Source organism: Mytilinidion resinicola (assembly GCF_010093595.1).
Source record: "Mytilinidion resinicola strain CBS 304.34 unplaced genomic scaffold BDZ99scaffold_1, whole genome shotgun sequence".
Classification (NCBI taxonomy): domain Eukaryota; kingdom Fungi; phylum Ascomycota; class Dothideomycetes; order Mytilinidiales; family Mytilinidiaceae; genus Mytilinidion; species Mytilinidion resinicola.
Genome location: NW_022985437.1, coordinates 1,218,621 through 1,238,680, shown reverse-complemented (window position 1 = coordinate 1,238,680; position 20,060 = coordinate 1,218,621). Strand labels below are relative to the sequence as shown.

Below are 20,060 nucleotides of genomic sequence, written 5' to 3'. Positions count from 1 at the left end.
GAGAGAAGGTGTTGTGATGTTGATGGTTTGATGTTGGCTTGAAGGACTCATGGACTCGGCCGGGGATGAAGGTTGAGGCAGAGAGAACCACGCTAGTCCAGATTAATCACTAGCGTAATGGCTCAAGCTCTGAAATGAGACCCAAGTTTTCCATCTTCAAAACCAGGTAAGATAACAAAGTCTACAAGTTCCAGACTCGTCCACATGGACTATATATCAGCAGACTTTGTATCTACAGGAGGCAATCGGCACCCTTCCGCCGCAGACTGGGACCGGGAAGGCTCGCAATTACTTGCATTTGGTGCAGACCACAATATCGCATTGTGGAATCCTGAGGTACGTACTAAATAGCTTTCCTATATTCAAAATCAGTGTTTAGCAATCAAACGAAAGTGCCGTAGGATGGTCCTTTGTACTCTCCCAACCGTATCATACTGACTATGTAAGGATGAAAATCTTCGTGGAGTCACCCGTCTGCTGGGCGGCCATGAGAAGCAAGTAACTGTCGTCAAGTTCTTCCCCACTAGATCTTCCGAGCGAACGCTGCTCATCAGCGGATCTGCTGATAAAACGATACGAGTATGGCTTCGTACCCAGCCTAATCTGGATTTTGAGCTGATGAAGACCGTCACGGATCATCAAAGCGCCCTTACTCGTGTCGCAGTATGTCCTGGATCAGACATCTTTGTGTCTGGGGCTTCTGATGGTACAGTTAAGGTGTGGAAGCTCATCCAAAACGCCGAAGATGCCAAGACTGATGTTGAACTCCTCCAATCCATAACTTTACTCCCAAAGTACTTCCCTTTAAGTTTAGCTCTTGCTAAGCTCAATGAATCATCCCTTATCCTTGCAGCTGCTGGTACAAGAAGCACAATACAAATATTCGTCTCTAGAGAAAACCAATTCGACTTGGCAGCAACTCTCACTGGCCACGAAGGGTGGGTTAGATCTCTAGAGTTCACACGAGAGAGCGAAGAAGACAGCAGCGATCTTCTTCTCGCTTCAGCCAGTCAAGACAAATACATACGTCTATGGCGCGTGCATCAAGGTGACGAGCTTCCGGCCGTTAGCAATGCAGCAAGCGACCCATCACTCAGAATAATGGGGAAGTCGCTGTCAAATAAAGCTCATCGAATTGAGTCGAAAGATTCTCGATACTCAGTCACCTTCGAAGCGCTTCTCCTTGGACATGAAGATTGGATTTACACAGCTTTGTGGCGTCGTCAGTGTGGGAAACTTCAACTACTGACCACTTCTGAGGATAATTCGCTGGCCATCTGGGAATCTGATCCAGCATCTGGTGTGTGGGTGTGCGTAACTAGACTAGGCGAAATCAGCTCTCAGAAAGGGTCTACAACCGCAACCGGTAGTGCTGGAGGCTTTTGGATTGGACTCTGGTCACCCGATGGCGATCTAGTAGTGTCATTGGGTCGAACTGGTAGCTGGAGAATGTGGCACTATACCGAATCAGAAGATCGATGGCTACAGCGAGTAGCAATTAGCGGTCACGTCGAAGCAGTCAAAGGAATCTGCTGGGCTAAAGACGGGTCGTATTTGCTCTCCACAGGCTCCGATCAAACAACCAGACTCTTCGCAGAATGGAAACGCGGAAGTAAGCGCTCATGGCACGAATTCTCTAGGCCTCAGATCCACGGGTATGATCTAAACTGCATCGACTCAATCTCCGCTACTCAGTTCATATCTGGTGCCGATGAGAAACTTCTTCGTGTCTTCGACAAGCCGCGAGGCGTCGCGAATCTCCTCAACCGGCTCTGCGATATAGGATCCGACACGAACCAAACCCTACCAGATGCCGCAAACATCCCCGTTCTCGGTCTTTCCAACAAAGCCATTCAGGCCGTCGAGGACGAAGAACCCGTCGCAGAAGAAGACGATGAACGAGAGGCCGTCGACCCAGCCTCTATTGTACGCAAATCTACTCTGGATCTAGACCACCCACCCTTCGAAGACCACCTCGCAAGACATCTTCTCTGGCCAGAGTCAGAGAAGCTGTACGGTCACGGATACGAGATATCTGCGGTTGCCAGCAGTCATGACGGCTCTGTGATCGCGACAGCATGTCGCGCTAGCTCTTTAGAACACGCTGTCATCCGCCTCTACGACACCAAAGAGTGGCTGGAGATCAAGCCACCTCTAGCAGCTCATTCGCTAACCGTCACGGCCTTAGAGTTCGCTGAAGACGATCAATACTTGCTGAGCGTCGGGAGAGATAGACAATGGGCTGTATTCGCACGCACAGGAGCTTCCGCGACCGAGTATAAGCTCGCACATTCAAACCCAAAAGGCCACTCCCGGATGATCCTCGACGGATCTTGGGCGCCGAACACCTCGTGCCGAATGTTCGCTACCGCTGGAAGAGACAAGTTGGTCAAGCTTTGGCGACTCTCCGGCGCTGAGATCGAGCTCTGCACCTCGATCTCGGCTACCGCGGCAGTGACTGCTGTGGCATTCCTGCATACTATACTCCCCGGTCGTCTCGTTCTCGCGTATGGCGATGAGAGCGGGACAGTCGCTATCTGCGTCATCTCCGTGGAGGACCCTACGAAGATTAAAGTCTCCATTGTCGGAAATAAGTTTGCTCCCGCGAAGCAAGTAAATCAGCTTGCGTGGAGGCCGGCCTACCAAGGGGCAGGTCATGAGGAGACACAGGAGCTAGCTATAGCTAGTGAGGACAGCTCTGTGCGTATCCTGCGAGTGAAGATAGGCAGTCAACCATAGGATATATTCAGATATTTTGAAGTCCTAAACAGCATGTGCACCTGTGCGTTTTTAATGAGTTGGAAGTGAAAAGTTTAATAAGGCCGAAGAGAAATTTCACTCAAGTACTCACGTGACATCAAAAACCCTTATGAACCAGCAAAGCTCCACTGCCTTTATCAGAAGACATTTGGTCGTATACTACCCAATCTCCGAAAATGCCGAAGCACCCCCCAGGATCCCTTACCGACCCGAGCGTACAAGTACACCAGCATATCCATGCCATAACCATGCGCACCCTCTATATCCCAACCCCCCCACAGTACGCCTCACAAAATAACCGCCACATAAAACGCATTTCATCCACGCTAAGCTAACATTTCAAAAGAATCCCGCTCCCAAATCTCAATATGCCTCACCACATCCCGCGACACCAGCTTCACGACGCGCATAAACCTGACATCGCCATCCGGCTTCGCCCGCTTCTTGCCCATGCTGATCGTTGCGCCGAGCTCGAACACCAGATCCCCGAACCCGACGTACCGCAGGTTGGCGTACTCGGGCCGCCACATCTCGGTCCCCATGGCCAGCTGGTGCATCTCGGGATCCATGGAGTCGAGCTTGTCCGCGAGCTCGGAGCCGGGCCGGACGAGCATGCGCAGTGCGAAGAGCTTGGGCGCGTAGGAGACGACGAGGCGCATGGCTTCCGGCGAGGGCTCGCGGATGGCGATGCCGAGTTGCTCGAGGTTCGGGCAGCTGCGCGCCAGCTGCGAGATGACGTCGGCGCTCAGCGCCCAGCGGTCTGAGAGGAGGAGGTGGCGTATCGTCCTGCCGTGGTGCGTCTGGATGGCTGCTAGGTAGTCTGAGGCCAGGTGGACCGTGTCGTGGTTGAGCGGGGTGCTCGCTGGAGACGCAGAAGACGGCGATGGTGTTGCTGGGGTGGTGGCCACGCTGTTAGATTTAGAGCGCGCGCTGCGTTTTTGGCTGACGTGGTAGATTCGTTCCAGCCCCTCGAAGCGGGCCATGAATAATGTATGCGCTTCGTCTACCAAGTCTCCCCGCATCGTCTTGAGGTTGACCGGGACCTTGTCTGGTCGGTTTATGCGCCAGGTGTCGTCGAGGAACACTGTCATAGGGTCGCCGGAGCCCATGCAGTTGAGAAACGTGACTTCCTCTAGGCTTTCGTGGCTGATACAATCGTCGAAATCGCCACCATTGCGCGTGTACATGTTGTAGAGGGATAACCGCTTGAGTTTCATTGTGTGTTTGTTGGTCATGCAGCGGCCGAAGTACGTCAGCATATTGACGGATTCCTCGCCCATGTCGCGCATTCGAGGACTCCAGTGTAGTGTTAGGTCTTGGAGCTTTTTCGAAGAGACGAGGAGCATAGAAATGTCGTCTGGATAGCATAAGGGGTCGATGTCGTAGACTTTTAGGATCTTAAGGTTCGGTATCGGGGGTATCAGCACTGTAGGTCGAGGTATGCGCCTGCTGGGCGAGCGTAATGTGAAGGAGGTGAGAGTCGAGCGCGAGTTCAGACTCTGGTAGACGGTTTGCATAGGCTTCGTATTTAGTTCCCACCTTGGCATGTTAGTCGCAACTTTGGAATTGCACGTGGAAGTCTTGGTAGACGTACCCGAATGACTGTATATTTTGCATCTTATCAATGGCAGCCCGCAAGGCAATATTCAGCATCATGCTGTTATCCGGCACCCGCCCTTTCGAGAAGTCTTCAATGTCGGACTCCTTCCACTCTCCTAGCACCCTGAAGTTTTGGACGTAATTCGTAAAGTTGCGGGAGACGAGGGCGTTGAGACCCATGGAAAAGGGACTCCCGCTCCCATAGCCCTCTGGCTTGCCATTGACGTATCGCATCTCGGTATAGGATCGGAGCGTGACACGTTCGTAGAGTCTGGGTAGGGTCATGTAATACAGCAGACGCGACGTCCGCGTAAGGCGTGCAATATCAGCGACATCGTCAATCTGATATATAGGCCATTAGCAAGCCACTCGGAAGACTGGGAGCGTGGTTGGGCTCGGGATTAGGCACTGAAGGCATCCAAAACGTACAAATGATATTATAAGGGCTAAAAGGTGTAGGGGGATATCCTGTCTCTCAGCGACATTCGTAGGGTTGCGCACGGGAGACGTCGAGAGCGTGTGACGGTGAAGCGCAGCAGGGTGGTTTAGATGCGCCATATGAAGGCCGGATGGCGGCGGATGGTGCGCGATGGTTGCAGGCCCTATCATGCATGGAAAAGGTATTACGCCGGGAGACTGAGGAGGGCTGACGGATGCAGTTTTGGTGGTTTCTGACGGTCGGCTTGAGATTCCAACAAGAGATTCCTCCAGGGTTCGACCGCCCCTCGTCCGCCCCGGCCTAGTTCGCATCCTGGTGCACATCGGCACGTCACCTCTATATGGCGATTAGGCGAAGTTGTGCACGCTTTTCAGGCTCCCAGTTGCCGAGTGAATGCATCGGCAGTTTTGATGCGAGGCATAGGGCTAGGTGGCAGAGTCTCCTGTCAGTAATCTTGATAAAGTTGTACGTATACCACCGAAATTGGTGACATTGTTCCGGAAAGATACGACTGATAGTGTATTGATCTCGTTTATCTAGGACGATCGGTGCATTTTATGCAGAGTCTGGAAGTTCTGATGCTCCGTGGACATGGCCTCTTCGCTGTCCGTGCCTAACTCCGTCTAAATGCCGCTGAATTATGCCAGAGATAAGAAAGGCCAGTGCTACGTGTACGACCCCTTTTTGCTGCTTGTACGATGTCCTTTTGCTGCACGTACGACACCCCCCCTAGCAGCCCCTTCACCGCGTTTTAATTGGCTCGCTTATCGGGCCGACTACTCCGGAGCATCGATAGATTCCAAATGCGTATATCAATCAGCCGCCTAGGAAGCGCGGTAGGCCACCTAAGAACTCAACACCAGGAGGTCCTACAAAGAAGCGACGTGCGAATACCAAGGCAAACCTTGAGCGGAAGATTGCGCTACTAGAAGCGCAGGTACGGGGTTTACAGCCTGTCGCAGGAAGTACAGCGCAGTCGACAGGCCTGCCGCAGCCTCGTGAGGCAGCTCGTGAGGCGGCTGATGAGGGCTTTGATGAGTATGCGGAGGATCTCGTTAATGAGGACTTTACGTAGGTGCTTGTAGGCCAGGGGCGATGGAGAGAGGGCCTCTATTAGGTGCGAAATCGACGGTTTAGGCATTCTCCTAGGCACGTAGGCACGTAGGCACGTAGCTATACACGTAGCTATACACGTAGCTATACAAAATGGGAAGGCTGTAGATGAAAGGGAAAGGCTGCACGTGCAAATATACGTAAGAGTGAATGGCCGGAGGAACATCCGAGCCCTCCAAGCCAATTAAAACGCGGTGAAGAGGCTGCTAGGGGGGGTGTCGTACGTGCAGCAAAAGGACATCGTACAAGCAGCAAAAAGGGGTCGTACACGTAGCACTGGCCATAAGAAATAGAAAAGAAGAGAAGTGAGAATTATAGGTTCTACGTTAGTGACGCTCCATGAAGAACCTATGCACAGGTTAGTCCCAGGCCTCCTTGAGCATTGGAAGGAAATAAAAATGATCTTACCAAGGCTTCTTTGCTCCATACTTCTCCCCAGGATACTCAAAGGGTACATCGACGTGTCCCGCAAACACGTCCATGGGGACCAGGCCCTCGAGAGTCTTGCAAGTGTTGAGCTTCGCTGGTGGGATCGCAATGAGCACGCCGCATTCCCAGTTCCGGCAGTTCAACTTCTCAGCCTTCTTGGACTTATCCATCAATAGCTTTCCCCAGGCGCTTTCTGAAACGTTGGCGCTGCCGACATATGCCCACGCCACGTTGGTGGCATGACCATCTCTTGACACGCGCTGGCCACGAGCGAACAGAATCTAGATCATAGTCAGCTTAGCGAACGAGTGATATCAAGGATCCTTCGAACCTTGTTGTGGCTTAGCAATCCTGTTCTGATTGACTTGTAATCATGCATGCACTCCTTTGGGAAGCGACTGTTGCTATAGTAGCTAGCTTGCAGGCAGTTCGTACCGGCATTGTCTATCCCACCTATGGTCTTCAGGACTGTTTCGTGAAGTGGAAAATAGATACGAAACTTGTCGCGGAATGCCTTCGGTACGTCGCGGGCGATGATCTGTGCCGGGGCCTCTCCTTTCGCACCAAAGTAAACATTCTTCAGAAACGCGTCGTTCAAGGACCCGATGGAAGACGCTGTGAAGTCGACCTCTAGATTGTCGGTTTCCAGATTGAGACTCCGGACCGCTCTGCTAAGGCCGGGTATACCGGTTCTCTTGAGGTCTTCGCCATGGTGAGACCCTCCACTGTATATAATCAGCAACTTTACTACAACTTGACAGGTGGGGAATTTACATTGTATGAACGAAGGCCAGATGATTAGTTCTGGAATAGTCGAAGTTCTTGAGGCCTTTGAGAACTTTCTCCGGCAGCCCTTTTGCCCGAACAAAGTGAAAAAGTTCTTTAGCAAAGGGAGTCAGCTCAGCGTCGGCATCTTTGCCAGAACGTCGGGGCAAGTCGACGAGAAAGACAGACTGCATATGTTAGCACCGTCTTTAAGATAGGCTTCTATGACCTACATTCTCCATGATCCCCGTCTCACCCCAATCATACGAGTTCAGGTTAGCGGTCGGGACCACAACACGGAGATGCGTAGGGTGAAATAACAGCATTAATTTGCTGTGCATGCAGTTGATTTGCCCTGACATGTCTGGGAAACAAAGTTCTAGATTGGTAAGGTCTTCAGCATCTTTGCGATGCTGGTCTTGTGCTGCTTTTCCTTTTGCCTGCATGACCAAGATCAACTTGGTCCTGGGAAATTCGAACTTTCTCAATAACCATTCGATGTCCCAGTCGAACGCGCTGAGAACGGCGAAAGTCAGAGTGTTCTTCTGCAGAACTTCCTGAATCTTGATATCATTGGACCTATCATGGCCGAATGCCCAGGTCCTCTTGGTTACACCGAGTGGATACTCTAATGCCGATTTGCGAGCTTCAGAAGACACGCTCGAAAGGGTTGTTGGGGGAATTGTCAAGGAGCGTTTTCGCAGAGATGGGTCCCTTGTATCGGCATCGAGATCGATGACTTCAGGAACTGAGTTTGTTTTCGGCCGCTTAAGTTCTCGATCTGACGGCGCGGGCGTGTGGCGCTTTATTGGAGGAGGGGAGATAGATCGCTGTCTCTTTCCCCTCATTGTTTCGACCTTCCTGGCCTCATCTCGAGCGAGTCGTTCGAGGTGCATTTGTTTAAGATCGGGTTTGGAATTGCTTGTGGCGGTCATAACTGACTTTTCAGTGATTTCTTTTGGTAAGGCCTCACTGTATGCGTACTGATTCTGCTGTGGGCCAGTAGCGACGGTCGAATTGGGGCTTTCTTGCAGAGACATTGCAATAGCGAGCTTGACTTGCTCATCTTCGTCATCGGATGCGTCCATGGTGACCAGCCCTTCAACATTTGCGAGGTTGCGGTGGTACAGCTTGAAGTGTTGTTGCAGTTTAGAGGCAGTGAGGCCTGGAAGGTGACCTAAAAGGCACAGGGGCGGTTCCCGGCTGCTGCACGTGGCACCGTCTTTATATAGAACTAGCGGCTTGGCAGAATTCACTTTATTTTTCAAAAGTCCCCCTGGCCCACATTCACAACTCACATTTACGCCCGTGAACCTCAAGGACATACATTGCAGACGTCGCCGTCTTTGAAGCTATCTCTGCAGTATATATGAGTGCTTGGCAATGCTTTTCTTAACTCAATCAAGCCTCAGGGCTTCCAGCTATTAACTGATGCTTGCAATTGAAAACATTCCTCTCCAAGTCCTAGACCAACTACCTCAACAACAATAGCAATGAACCTGCTAGGCCTTCCACAGACGTCATCTCCTTGACCTTTGAAAATCTGGATTCCTGGGACATTTGCGAAGCTTCCTTCGTGCACAGCTCCCTCCACGCCTTTGCCCAGAAATATCTATGGGGCGAAATCAAGCTAACATGGTACGCGGAGCGCGACAATTTGAAGCTCTCATATTTTTGAAACCGAACAGGTTGGGTACAAAGAGATTCCGGGAATGAGTGTGCAAGGGTTGAACTTCGAGAATGTGTTGTGGTAGTGGATTTGGGATGATGGGAGGTGTTAGCAAGAGTATTACAGCTACAAAGGGCCTCCCTCCTTTGGAGTTCCTAGCAATGACAGAGACGAGATTATAGAGGAAGCACGCTCGTCATACTTCCAAGTCCATAAAAGGGGGATCTTGGTACGGCAGGGGCTTGAATTCAAATTTTCCTTTTCTTGTACATTATTAGTGGATGGGAATATGTACAGGAGTAAGAACGCTCCGACGACAGCTTCTTTCCAAGCGCCGTTAGAAACTTCCTAGCGATCAATTACATGAAATTTCGGATACATGGGTATGAAATGGGATTACTATGCGCTCACCACGTGATATCCTCAAATGCGGTCCGCAGCACATCCGTACGCGTTTTCTGCATCTCAGGCGCAACACTGCTGACGAGTTCCAGGATATCGAGAGTTTTTCTCACGTCCAGTTTTGCGAGCATGAACAGAGGGTCCGAGCTAGGCGGCACAGCGAATTGGTTCGGCGAGAGCGGCTCGTTCTGGGCGGAAAGAATACGGGCCATGAGTAGCTACATGAAGCATTAGCTATTGTTCGACACACATCGCGTCTGGATGTCCTACTGCTTCCTCGAAAGCTCGGTGCTGAAAAACCCACCAAACCCCCGCGTCGACTCGCAAGAATTCCCAGAAGTCAAAAAAGGACGCCAAGGCCATTCGTGCGGCTTCAAGAGCACCTTGCACATTACAGGAAACGCCTTCAGCGTCGTTGACATCGGCTTGGATGATCATGACGCAGTGCCAGTAGTTCGAGCGGAAAAACATTGATTGGCGCAACACGCGAGGGTTGCTGCTCGCAAGGCCAGATACCATGCCATAATCGGATGCTTTTAACGTGGAAGGGAAACTATCGTGCACCTCGCTGTAGGTTTTGATGAGGTTTATCTTGTCTTCCGGAGAGCTGGTTAACGGGCGGTTGAGAGATCGCGGAGTACATAACGTTCGCTGCACGAGATTGGCGAGATGCCACATGGAACGAATGTACTGCCGGTCTGCTAGCTCGTATGGCGGATGTGGATCTGACATTGGCGCGATGTTGTCGATGCTCATAGGGTTTATAACAGGTTCATGGCCGCCGTTTGAGGTTAGTCCAGCTCCGACGTTCTCATCGAGGTCGTCGGTCAGTAATTCCACTCGGACATCCGAGAACGTCGTCGTTGGGGGTAATTTGAGAAGCACGGTTAGGAACGTGTCTTGGAATAGGACCGCCTGCCAGACCTTTCGTTTCTGCTGTCTTTCGCTCAACGAGCACCGGGGGCACACGATATCTGGATCTCGGTTTAGACCCATGGCATATGCTTGGCGAGTCAAGACACCGCCGAAGCCCCAAGCATCCGAAGCGTGATTATCGTTCATGAGGAAATAGCAGACGAGTACCATGGCTTGGATGGCCCTCACTGATGTCCGGCTCAGATAAGAAGACAATCGTAGCGCTTGTTGAGCTGCTGACACGTAGAACTCGGCAATCTGGGTTCGTTCCTGGTTTGATGGTGTTTGGATGAATTGCGTTGCCAGAGCATATATAATGAAATGCAGGGCGAGCAGACTCGGTTCGGCTATCTGCTTATCTTGGAGAGACAAGGACCAGAAACGCTCATACTCGATGTGGAAGTTCCGTTTGTGTATCATGGGATACACTGGATCGACGGCATCGAAGTACTTGGCCACGAGGATATCCGCTTGGTCCTTGCTTGGTAGGACTCCGACGACTTCGGGTAAGCCGCCCTGGCTGGTCCAGTAATTGGTGAAAGGATGCTGTGAGCCCAATCCAAAAAACATGGACGAGCTTTGAGTAGAATTCGGGATCTTTGATAGCAAGACAGAAGATGAGGCCGTTGATGTAAGCGACATACTTCGGTCCTGTGATCTTGATGTTGGCATCTGAAACAAGTCAGCTTACACGAGGCGGACCAATCGCAGAAGCACAACTCAAGATCACCTTTTGGGATAGACTGCCATTTTCGCTCTCCGTGATAGATGTTTCTTTCTGCTTCTTTGCTTTAGCAGAGTGCGATCGATCGACGCTTCGCCTGGAACTGACGGGTGTTAGCATATCGAGCATATCCTGACTAAATTGCTGAGACGGGGGCCCCTGCGCTACGAAATATGTCTGAGAGACTAGCATAACTCACTCGGCAGAAGCTATTAGGTTTGCTACCTCGGAATAGCGACACTCGGACTGACGTTTGAGGCAGGCGAGACATCCTGGCCGTCCTCTGTCACACTACAAAGCCCAACGAGGTCAATCAGACGTCCATTGGAAGAACCAATCCCCACATACCTTCGTCTTGCGCTCGACACACTCCAGGCAGCTCAGGGTGGGCTTGTTGCGCTTCTGTTTCTTGCGCGGCGGGGTGTTGTCGTCGCGGCTGTCAGGGAGCGCGATTGCGGCCGGGGCCATGGTGGGCGTCACTAAGCCTTGGCCTCTGCGGATTGCCGTCGTTGCCGCCTCCATATGGCTTCATGCCATGCTTGCTGTGCATGGATGTGCAACTGGAGTGCGATATTCCCGGACCTAGTCGGAGGTTGTGTTCTGACTTGCTGCTAGCTTGAGGAATGATCCGCCCAAGGAGCCGCCGCTCCATGGGAATAGGCTGGTTAGCGGGGTACGTTTTAAGCATAACCCTTCTCTTTCATTCTTCTCCGCCATGTCTTTGTTCAATATTTTGCTAGGGCATATCTTTTTGGTGTAATTTTTGGGTGGTTCCACGATACCTTTTGAGGTGATTCCATGAGTCTGCTGCCGTTCGAGATATTAGACTGACATTTGATAGGAAGCACCGCTTAGTTAGTAATGCGGCACGTTAGCTACGTCTCCTTGAAGTTGCAGGTACAGTATCGATTATATGGCCTGGCTTTTAGTCTAATATATAGCACGGATACAAAATTCTAAAACACTTCCAGAAACCGAGAGAGTAAATACAAAGTTGCTATGGACAGAGCGACCATGGGACTTACGTGTGCCTAAGCTCGTTTAGATTTTAAATGGAAAGATGAACTTGCATATCTTTCACACTTTCAGAACTGTGATGAGGCGCCCGTGACAATGGTAGATGGAAACGAAGGTGATCGAAATTACGTTCGTGAATGTTGAGGGTATTGACATTAAAACAGTGAAATTAGTAGAATAACGGGACCATATTTTACAAATCCTCTAAACCATGGCTTCCCTTGCCATGCTCTACGGATCCACCTGGAACGCACTTGATGCTCAATAGGTCAAAGTCGCACACTTGCCCTCCCATCCTCCTTTCTTGATGACTTCTTGGAAAATCCAATGGCCAACATCCGTCTTCCCCACATACCAGCCCAGCGCAGGACCCTGTTCCTTCCCTCTGCCTTCAACGCCCCTGATCCCCCATTCCCACCCGGATCTGACCTTATCCGCCCCCTGCGCCCCACCGCTCAACAAAGTCGGCCGCACGACCACAAAGTTGCGGATCTTGCTGTCCTTCGCAGCACCAAAAAGCTGTTGTTCCATCGACTTCTTGTCTTCATGCGGCACTTGCAACGCCCAGTGGTATAGTGGGTAGAGCAACCACGGCACGTCCCGTTTCCCATCAGTCACACCCGTCGTGCTAATCGTCACGAACACCGGTTTCTCGCCGCTCGCGGTAGTCCTAATGCCTTCGTCTGCGAGACTCGTCAAAGCAGCCAGAACGGTTGCTGTCCCTGTCGCGCAGACGTGGGGATCATCGAGCGTGAAAGGCTTCCACAGCGAATAATTGATGCGGGGAAGGGCCCCGACGCCAAAAACGATCGTGTCAACAAGATGAGTAGGCGATGTTGGTGGCACGAGTGCCTTCTTGACATCTTCCACGGATTTGACGTTGCCGGCGAGGATTGTGAGGGCGCTGTTTAGGGTCGACGAAGGAACCGAGTGGGGTGTTGAGGCGAGTATCTTGCGGAGTTTCTCGGGGGTGCGCGCCACTATGGGATACGTGTTAGACATGCTTGGGTGTTAAAGGGGCGTGGTACTGGTGCATACGAGCTGTTGCTATATAGTTGTCTTTCAAAGCTGCGGTGAGGGCAGCAGATGCGCATCCGCCTGTTGCGCCGAAGAATGCGAGGGTAGGCTTGGTGGTGCTCATTGTGATTCTTGGGACGTGAGTAAATTGGAAAGAATTCGTCCGCCGGGTTCCTCAAATAGACTCGTGAACTAGGTCGGTAGATTGGTATAAGTTGGAGGAATAAGTGTCTCTGATGGTGGAAAGCTGTGGGTTATGATGAATGTTCTCTCGTTCGCGGTCAAGTGTCCTCTTTATACTTTGACGGCGGCCTCAGCTCGCTGAAGTCATGGACGCGAATTGCCGTAATAAGCAGCTCGCTGCGGCCGTAGACGCGCAGTGCCATGCTAGGCAGCGAGTTTTCTCCTGGTCGCGCGAAGTTGGATGTCGAGAATTGAGCGATGGGGATTTCTGGAGGGCTTTCGGGGGATCTTCTAGTGGAATCGGGCTGATATCCACCCGCCTCGGCCACCAGCCCCCGAGAGCTTGCCGAACGCCCTACGCATCCTTCTTGCGAAGATGCGCTCAACATGATTGGTCTGGAGTCACGAGATAGGTAGGCAATACGTATCGTAATATTTGCACCATTCCAATCAAATTGACAGCAATAACCGAACTCGTTTCGTAGAAGAATTGACACCAGTGTACAGTACCAAATGCCTTAATAGAAATTTCCAAGCTTTTGATTATCCTATTTAAGACTAGCCGTTTCTCTCGACGAGACACTTTGCATCGTATGTACTCGATTGCACCCATGTAGCGTTATCTATTACATAAAGAGGGACATGAACAAGATTCAGAACCCAGCTCTCTAATATTCCATTAAAAAACCACGTGCAGTGGCATCACAATGTATAGAGACGTTTTTGAGAATTCCGTAGAGAAAATAGTGCCAACCCAAAGTCTTCGGAAGACGACATAGATTCCTTTTATCCGACGGCCATGATCATTCCATATCAACATCGACCCTCTAGAAGGAGCTTAACCTTCTACATCGTGTCGTGGAGAAAGCGCCCTTCCCCTAGATCGCCGAAGCAACTTCGCGGGCGATGCGGGGCAGCTGTCCACCTTCTTGCCACTCTGAATTTCGGTATCGGCGCGCTCCTCAGTAATAGTGTCTTTCAGATAGCAAAATCCAGGCCCTCCGCTAGTTGGGGGGATCCAAGAAGCAGCAACGCAGGCAGAAAGTGCGTTACATTCGTCGATACAACCAGATATGCTATCAGCCTGTTGCGGGCTCTCAGGTAGATCATTCCCGTACTCGAAAGTAATCAGTTTAAGTACTTAAATATGCATGGGAAGACTTACGTAGTCAAGATAGCAAGAAATGAGATAATAGCCCCCTGAGGTCAAAACGCATTGACCGTCGGATCCGGGGCACGTGGGTGGTGAGGGAGTGACTGTAGGTGGCGAGGGTGTGACAGTGACGGTGGGTGGTGGGACAGTGACTGAGGAGGCAGTGGATGAAGAGGGTGAGCTGATAGCGCTGGATATAGAGGCTGTAGAAGATAGAGTAGACGATAGCATAGATGAAGGCGTAGAGAACAGCGTCGATGAAGGTGTTGACGACGGCGTAGAGGATGGCGTAGAGGATGGCGTGGAGGATGGTGTAGAGGACGATGTTGAGGACGACGTGGAGCTCAGAGTGAAAGAGACCGATATCGGGCTGGACGACACCGAAGAAGATGGTGTGTGGGAAGAGACGCCGCTCGACGAATGGGACGTACTCGAAGAATGAGACGTGCTCGAAGAATGAGAGGAACTCTTCAAGCTCGGAGTGGGCGTTGGCGGGGTTGATGAATGGGAGGAACTCTTTGAACTTGGCGTGGACGCTGGTTTGATCAAAGAATGGGATGTACTCTTCGAACTCGGTGTGGACTTTATTGATGAATGAGAAGAACTCCTCGAACTTGGCGTGGACGCTGGTTTGGTCGACGAATGAGAGAGACTTTTCGAGCTCGGCGTGGGCGTTGGTCTGCTCGACGAATGAGAGGAACTCTTTGGACTTGACGTTGGTTTTGTCGATGTTTTCACCGGTGTGACGGTAAGCTGGGTTTCTGTCAGACTTGCATATGGACACCTATACGGTTCTCCGGCCCTGCTCTTACCGTTTTGGTCACTGGGGTCTCGATGCAAGAGCACAACGTGCTCAGGAAATGACCACCGGTCTTATATGCGCTTGACCACTTAGCAGTACAGTCTTTGGGAATAGCGGTCGTCGAGAATTTCTTGCCGCTGGTTGGCGCGTGTCTGTTGGCATACTTGTGCGGAGTAGAGGTAACTGTGACGGTGTGTTTCGGCAGGGGATAGTGAAGAGAGCAATAGATTTCAGCGGCAGGGTGAGCAGACAAGACAAGAAGGTCCTTGTAAATCCCACTCGAACAAACAGAAGCAGAAGCAGAAAGTGACAATGAAGCGAGCGTGATCAGACAAGCGTGGATATGCATGTTGACGAGAAGCAAGGTGCAAGCGATTCAAACGAGTGAAGGTCGACGGAGCAAAGCAAAGACTGGCAAGATGAGGAGGGAAAAGCGGGAGAAAACAAACAGATGCATGGCGAATGGTGCTTATTATTGGAACATTTAGAGTGCATGTCTCCTCAGGGGCGATCTCCCATCGAAGATGCTTGTCTATCCCGCGCGCAGGGGGCAGGTGTTCCTGGAAAGTGCACAGACCCTGTCCCAGCAGCCATACCACTTGAAACCTCTTCCACAGCCTGTTGATTGGCAAGATTATCGTGAGAGAGCTACTTCATTGTTGCTACCTTTTCGCGTCTATCATTCTCTCATCCAGATGCTCTATAACAGAGTTTGAGCTACCATACGCATTCTTCAGATTTTCTCGATGCAGCTTGCCGATAGAGTACAGGCCATCAGACGTTGTGGGCCACTGCTGCAGCTTCCCGGCGAGGGATCTGAGCGGGAAGCTCCTGTCTCTGGTTCGAGGTAGTGGGCTGTTGTGCCTGTCAAACGGTGGGCGCTAAGCAGATTCGGGTCTGGCATAGGGGAGACGGGTGATGATTGTGGCGGCCTGACGCATACTCGTGGTGGAGATGAGGCGTCTGGAAGGACGGTCTGGAAGGACGTTTTACTATCGGGTGGTCTAAGACTAATCTACGGCAGGGGCTGTGTTCCTGTTTCCCTAGCGGTATCGGGACTATGGCGCAGCTATCGATATTGTGGCGCCTACGAGCCGGAGCCACCATGAACCCTGACGACGCAGAGGATTACAGGCCGAGGGTTCCATGTTCTATTCGGGGGGATGGCAGGAACCATTCTGTGAAGCTGAAACCAAAGACACTCAGAAGTCAGTGCTTCTCATTATGTGGATATAGTCAATAAACTCCTCCCTAAGTTTGTAAATGTTTCGATCGCTTCTACTGACAGGAGACTACTGCCCGTGGTGCCGACTCAACGTACACAGGTATTGCTTCCTGGCTTCATTACTCCAGCACTATCAGCAATCACCTCCTAGCTTAAAAGCTTGTATAAAGTAATTTCATATAACTAAACATTTGAGACTGATAAGTTACGGCGTGTTTACACGTTGCTCGTTCGGGTGCATGAAGAAGACTCGCCCGCCTGCAAGCCCCTAACCTCATTCTCGGAGAATCGTTTGGTGGTAAAAGCTGTCAGAAATCCCGTACTCCAGTACCTACGTAGTACTGAAAGAATAGCTGAGACCGCGACCTCTCTCCCTGTCATCCCGCCACGTGCACTCCTAAGAAGGAGCAAGAGCCAGATAGTCTTGGTATCATAGCTGCGAAATAATCCCGCTCTCAGACACTACCCGATTTCCCTCACGTACTTGCACTTATGGTTTTGAGTCATTCAGAGTCTGAGTTCTCATAAAGCCCATAGCCAATGGTAACAGTGTTATACATGATACACGACCGATCTACAAAGAAGGCTGACCCCCAACGGGATTCTGTCGCAAAGAGTGGTGCGGTGTTGTCGTGCTGCCAAATCCGAAATATCCCTTTCGCATATTTCTCTTAAAAGCCGCCATCTAATCTAGGGCTATGACGCTGAACACAAGATTAGAATAAACGAGAGATATTCTTCAATAAAGCTGTCTTGTTTTAACAAAGCTCTCTTTGCGGTAGCGTGCCGTCGCTCTGGAACAAGCCAGGATTGAGACTTCGTCGAAGTCCTCCTCCTTAGTATGATACTGAATGACTCAGTTCTAATCTGAGTGATATCCAGATGCGGCGTTCCACTGCTCGTATACATTGGCAACCGCCGGCTGGCGTGAAAATTGATCCAGTCACGTGCAAAAACACTGCTACACGACTGGGTGCCGAGGTCTGTGCACTCTCACGACCCCTCCATATCCTCCACAATAACAACTATATCCTCCATGTGTCGCACTGCAGGGCTAGCTCGAGGGGGGGTGTGCCGTGCCTTGTGCTGCTAGGTGGACGGAGGCGGCGGGAGGCAGCGGGGAGTGAATCTTCCAAACGGCTTCGCTGTGGAATTCTCGATGTTCGGTTGATATTCGGCCGCCATGCACGTGATGCAATGGCACGTGATGTATAGATCTACTGTAGGCACGCTTGCTATAGTAGATCTAGTATATATTAGGCCTGCACGGGCCTCTTCTATAAGTATATAACACTAACGACGCCCGGAAGATGGAGGCCTTTTGAGAATTGTTGCCAATCTTACCGCACAGCTTGGTCTTTTCAAAAGCACCAGAAAAATTGGCCACACCGGGATTTCGCTGGGCCCCGTCGACCTTCTCAGGTCCTATTCCAGGTACGATACACAACGAGTGGGCTGGGCCGAACGAGTTGTGGGAAAGGCTGGAGGTCAAACCCACAAAATTTGGGCTACTCGTAAACTTGCCTGGTGTCCTTATCCGGCCGAAAATATCCAGAAGCGGCTGGAGCATTGGTCTACAGTTGGGCACTAAATACACCTTTTAGGCCGCATGCGGAAGTTGGTTTGCCATATCTTTGAATAGGCCGTGGAGTAAATCAAAGGAGGAATCGCGATCAGAGCAGAGCTTGGAAGGCGGCGCAATCATACTCCAGGATGCCCTTCGTCCTTCTAATGTTCTTCTGAATGCCGTGGTCGGCAGGGTCACCGAGGAACGCGATAATGAATATCTTGTCGACGTCTTTCAGCATGGGATAGTCATGAGGGTAGATCTAGAGATGTCACTCATATACACTAGTTTAGCGCGATGTGCGCAAGCTTCGTGGAAGGACCATGATCCCGATACCGAACGATTGTTCATAGAGCGCACCGGAAACAAACTCAGTCCTGAACTTGCAAAGGAATGTCTTGCTAAAGCTAAAGAGGCTTTACTTCGACCCAAGTTGCTCAAATTTTGTCTAGAACAGCGGGAGCAGGCAGGAGTTGTGGACGACAATGGTGAAGAGGTTGCATATATGCTAGTGGAACTCATGCATCAAGTCCGTATCAAGGCGTTCAGCAGCGCGGAAGTTCGTGGTCCACGTCAATGATGGTACGTTGATTGATACAACAGTATTAAAGAGGAAAGTGTACATACGGTCTGATGCACGTACGGGTCATAACGAATTTATGATGTTACGTTTTCAATATATCATGTTTGAAACCCAGTGTTGAAAAATATTTCATGTAGCATTGACAGTCTGGTAAAGTTGATGTCCAGGAGAAGCGTTTCATATCATGTCAATCTAATCACTTCAAGTCGAGTTGTCGAAAGAACCTTGAAGTCGTTTCGCTATCAGCTTCAGGAGTGAACAGCATGTCAGTCAATTGTTGAAGTCTTCGTTGACGCAATCCTACCCAATATTGAAGGGGTATACGCTACTTTCTAACAAGGCTTGACGCCTTTATCGAATTCCTCTTAACCGAAACTTCGTTACTTTGCTCTCAAGCACCCGGTTTTCGCTCTAGCCGGTTTGCTTTCCAGTCCTCTATGAGGTCCAAGAACCGCTGATTCTTGGACCGCCTCGCAAGCTCCACCGCGTCCCAGCCAGCAGGGTCCATGACAAGCCCCGGATCTGCACCCTTCTGCAGCAGAAACGTGACAACCTCACTGCAGTCCCAGTTGGGATTCGAATGTGCGACGTAACATAGCGGCGTTCCCCAATGATTTCCTAGTGACCACCCGGCAGGCTGGTCTAACGCGTTCGGATCCAGCCCGAGCGCGTCTACGAGATGAACTACCACAGCCATGCGCTCCGAGTGCAGTTTCGCGCGGTCTTTATCCAGCATTTGCGGTTGCTCTCCCTCTCTATCTCCGCTCTTGATCGCTGCTCTTGCAGCGAAATGTAGCGTCCGCCGACCTAGCTGTGCGCCTTTCGACCTCAGAAGCTCGAAAGTCGCCACTGTGCTCTGTGACGCAGCAACTTCTAGTAGCGGAGGGCAGCCATATTCGTCTTTTCTGCGCTCATCATCGCTAGCGGGGCCAAGATCATTCGGAATTGCAGTTGCGCCGTGGTCCAGGCACCATGCGACGAGGTCTCCGTCGCCAACTACTTCCCACAACAACGGTCGATCTCCAGGACGTCGGGCGTTGATGTCCCAGCCGTGAGCGACTAGGATTTCGAAGATTGCTTTGGAATGGTCCTCAATGTTGAGACTTGAATATGCAGGCACTTCCGCGCCATGGTTGAGGACGTACGTTAGGACGTTGGTTGCGTTTCGACGAATGGATTGCGTGACGGCCCGGGATAAGAGTTCTGGGACAGTGTCGCGCGAGTCTGAGGAGGCAAGCGAGAGAGCTTGGGAGATGAGGGAGACGTCGTCGGTCTGGCAAGCCGTGAGGATTAAAGCACGCGGCCGTTGGGGTGGAGCAGCACTGGACACGGAGGTTGAAGCAGTAGGGGCGGGCGAAGACATCTCGGTGACTATTTGGATAAGTGGAATCAAAGGTTTCTAGGGATCGGAAACCTTTTACGATGAGCCACCACACGGGCAGAGGAGTGGACGACGTGAGCGTCGTTGCAGATGACGGATGCGGTCATCACGTGCACGCTAGCGCATGAGCCGCAAGGCTCGGCTGCCCCTGGTGCGCAGGCCCACTTCACCTGCGATGTCCGATCTAGCCCTTGAATGCTCGTTGCGAGTATAGTCCCCGTCCTTAAAATACGCATGCCTCCATCTCCATCATCAGGGAGTCGGCACTGAAACAACGGGGCGACAAGAGGCAACAGAGACATCCGTGCAGGTACCCG

At 51.3% G+C, this 20,060-nt stretch overlaps 9 protein-coding genes across 9 annotated transcripts; 1 reads left to right on the top strand and 8 right to left on the bottom strand.

The window, feature by feature from the left end:
• Positions 1-204: 204 nt before the first annotated feature.
• Positions 205-3,072, top strand: BDZ99DRAFT_529508 (WD40 repeat-like protein; the record flags this gene model as incomplete). The annotated part of the gene is made up of 2 exons (XM_033726407.1): positions 205-340; positions 467-3,072. 2 exons carry the CDS (start codon positions 205-207, stop codon positions 2,737-2,739), a joined length of 2,409 nt encoding a protein of 802 aa, XP_033584169.1. The 3' UTR covers positions 2,740-3,072.
• A 14-nt stretch (positions 3,073-3,086) lies between these two features.
• Positions 3,087-4,917, bottom strand: BDZ99DRAFT_373361 (uncharacterized protein; the record flags this gene model as incomplete). Its single annotated transcript, XM_033714864.1, has 3 exons — positions 3,087-4,299; positions 4,355-4,701; positions 4,789-4,917. 3 exons carry the CDS (start codon positions 4,915-4,917, stop codon positions 3,087-3,089), a joined length of 1,689 nt encoding a protein of 562 aa, XP_033584168.1.
• A 745-nt stretch (positions 4,918-5,662) lies between these two features.
• BDZ99DRAFT_456963 (uncharacterized protein) lies at positions 5,663-5,965 on the bottom strand. Its single transcript, XM_033718578.1, has one exon. It carries the CDS (start codon positions 5,937-5,939, stop codon positions 5,745-5,747), a length of 195 nt encoding a protein of 64 aa, XP_033584167.1. The 5' UTR covers positions 5,940-5,965; the 3' UTR covers positions 5,663-5,744.
• Positions 5,828-8,231, bottom strand: BDZ99DRAFT_505005 (phospholipase D/nuclease). The gene is made up of 5 exons (XM_033724077.1): positions 7,339-8,231; positions 7,115-7,293; positions 6,672-7,065; positions 6,320-6,621; positions 5,828-6,259 (listed from the first exon to the last, which is right to left on the bottom strand). Exons 1-5 carry the CDS (start codon positions 8,191-8,193, stop codon positions 6,238-6,240), a joined length of 1,752 nt encoding a protein of 583 aa, XP_033584166.1. The 5' UTR covers positions 8,194-8,231; the 3' UTR covers positions 5,828-6,237.
• A 1,059-nt stretch (positions 8,232-9,290) lies between these two features.
• On the bottom strand, positions 9,291-11,094 carry BDZ99DRAFT_456960 (uncharacterized protein). Its single transcript, XM_033718577.1, has 3 exons — positions 11,015-11,094; positions 10,822-10,918; positions 9,291-10,763 (listed from the first exon to the last, which is right to left on the bottom strand). The coding sequence occupies exon 3, from the start codon at positions 10,659-10,661 to the stop codon at positions 9,411-9,413; it is 1,251 nt and encodes a 416-aa protein (XP_033584165.1). The 5' UTR covers positions 10,662-10,763; positions 10,822-10,918; positions 11,015-11,094; the 3' UTR covers positions 9,291-9,410.
• Positions 11,095-11,122: 28 nt separating this feature from the next.
• BDZ99DRAFT_456959 (uncharacterized protein) lies at positions 11,123-11,380 on the bottom strand (the record flags this gene model as incomplete). Its single annotated transcript, XM_033718576.1, has 1 exon — positions 11,123-11,380. Exon 1 carries the CDS (start codon positions 11,281-11,283, stop codon positions 11,125-11,127), a length of 159 nt encoding a protein of 52 aa, XP_033584164.1. The 5' UTR covers positions 11,284-11,380.
• Positions 11,381-11,710: 330 nt separating this feature from the next.
• Positions 11,711-13,289, bottom strand: BDZ99DRAFT_456958 (uncharacterized protein). Its single transcript, XM_033718575.1, has 2 exons — positions 12,871-13,289; positions 11,711-12,812 (listed from the first exon to the last, which is right to left on the bottom strand). Exons 1-2 carry the CDS (start codon positions 12,971-12,973, stop codon positions 12,094-12,096), a joined length of 822 nt encoding a protein of 273 aa, XP_033584163.1. The 5' UTR covers positions 12,974-13,289; the 3' UTR covers positions 11,711-12,093.
• An 866-nt stretch (positions 13,290-14,155) lies between these two features.
• Positions 14,156-15,336, bottom strand: BDZ99DRAFT_529488 (uncharacterized protein; the record flags this gene model as incomplete). The annotated part of the gene is made up of 2 exons (XM_033726406.1): positions 14,156-14,954; positions 14,998-15,336. 2 exons carry the CDS (start codon positions 15,334-15,336, stop codon positions 14,202-14,204), a joined length of 1,092 nt encoding a protein of 363 aa, XP_033584162.1. The 3' UTR covers positions 14,156-14,201.
• A 3,159-nt stretch (positions 15,337-18,495) lies between these two features.
• Positions 18,496-19,799, bottom strand: BDZ99DRAFT_564972 (uncharacterized protein). The gene has a single exon (XM_033727422.1). The coding sequence runs from the start codon at positions 19,723-19,725 to the stop codon at positions 18,754-18,756; it is 972 nt and encodes a 323-aa protein (XP_033584161.1). The 5' UTR covers positions 19,726-19,799; the 3' UTR covers positions 18,496-18,753.
• Between the last annotated feature and the right edge of the window lie 261 nt (positions 19,800-20,060).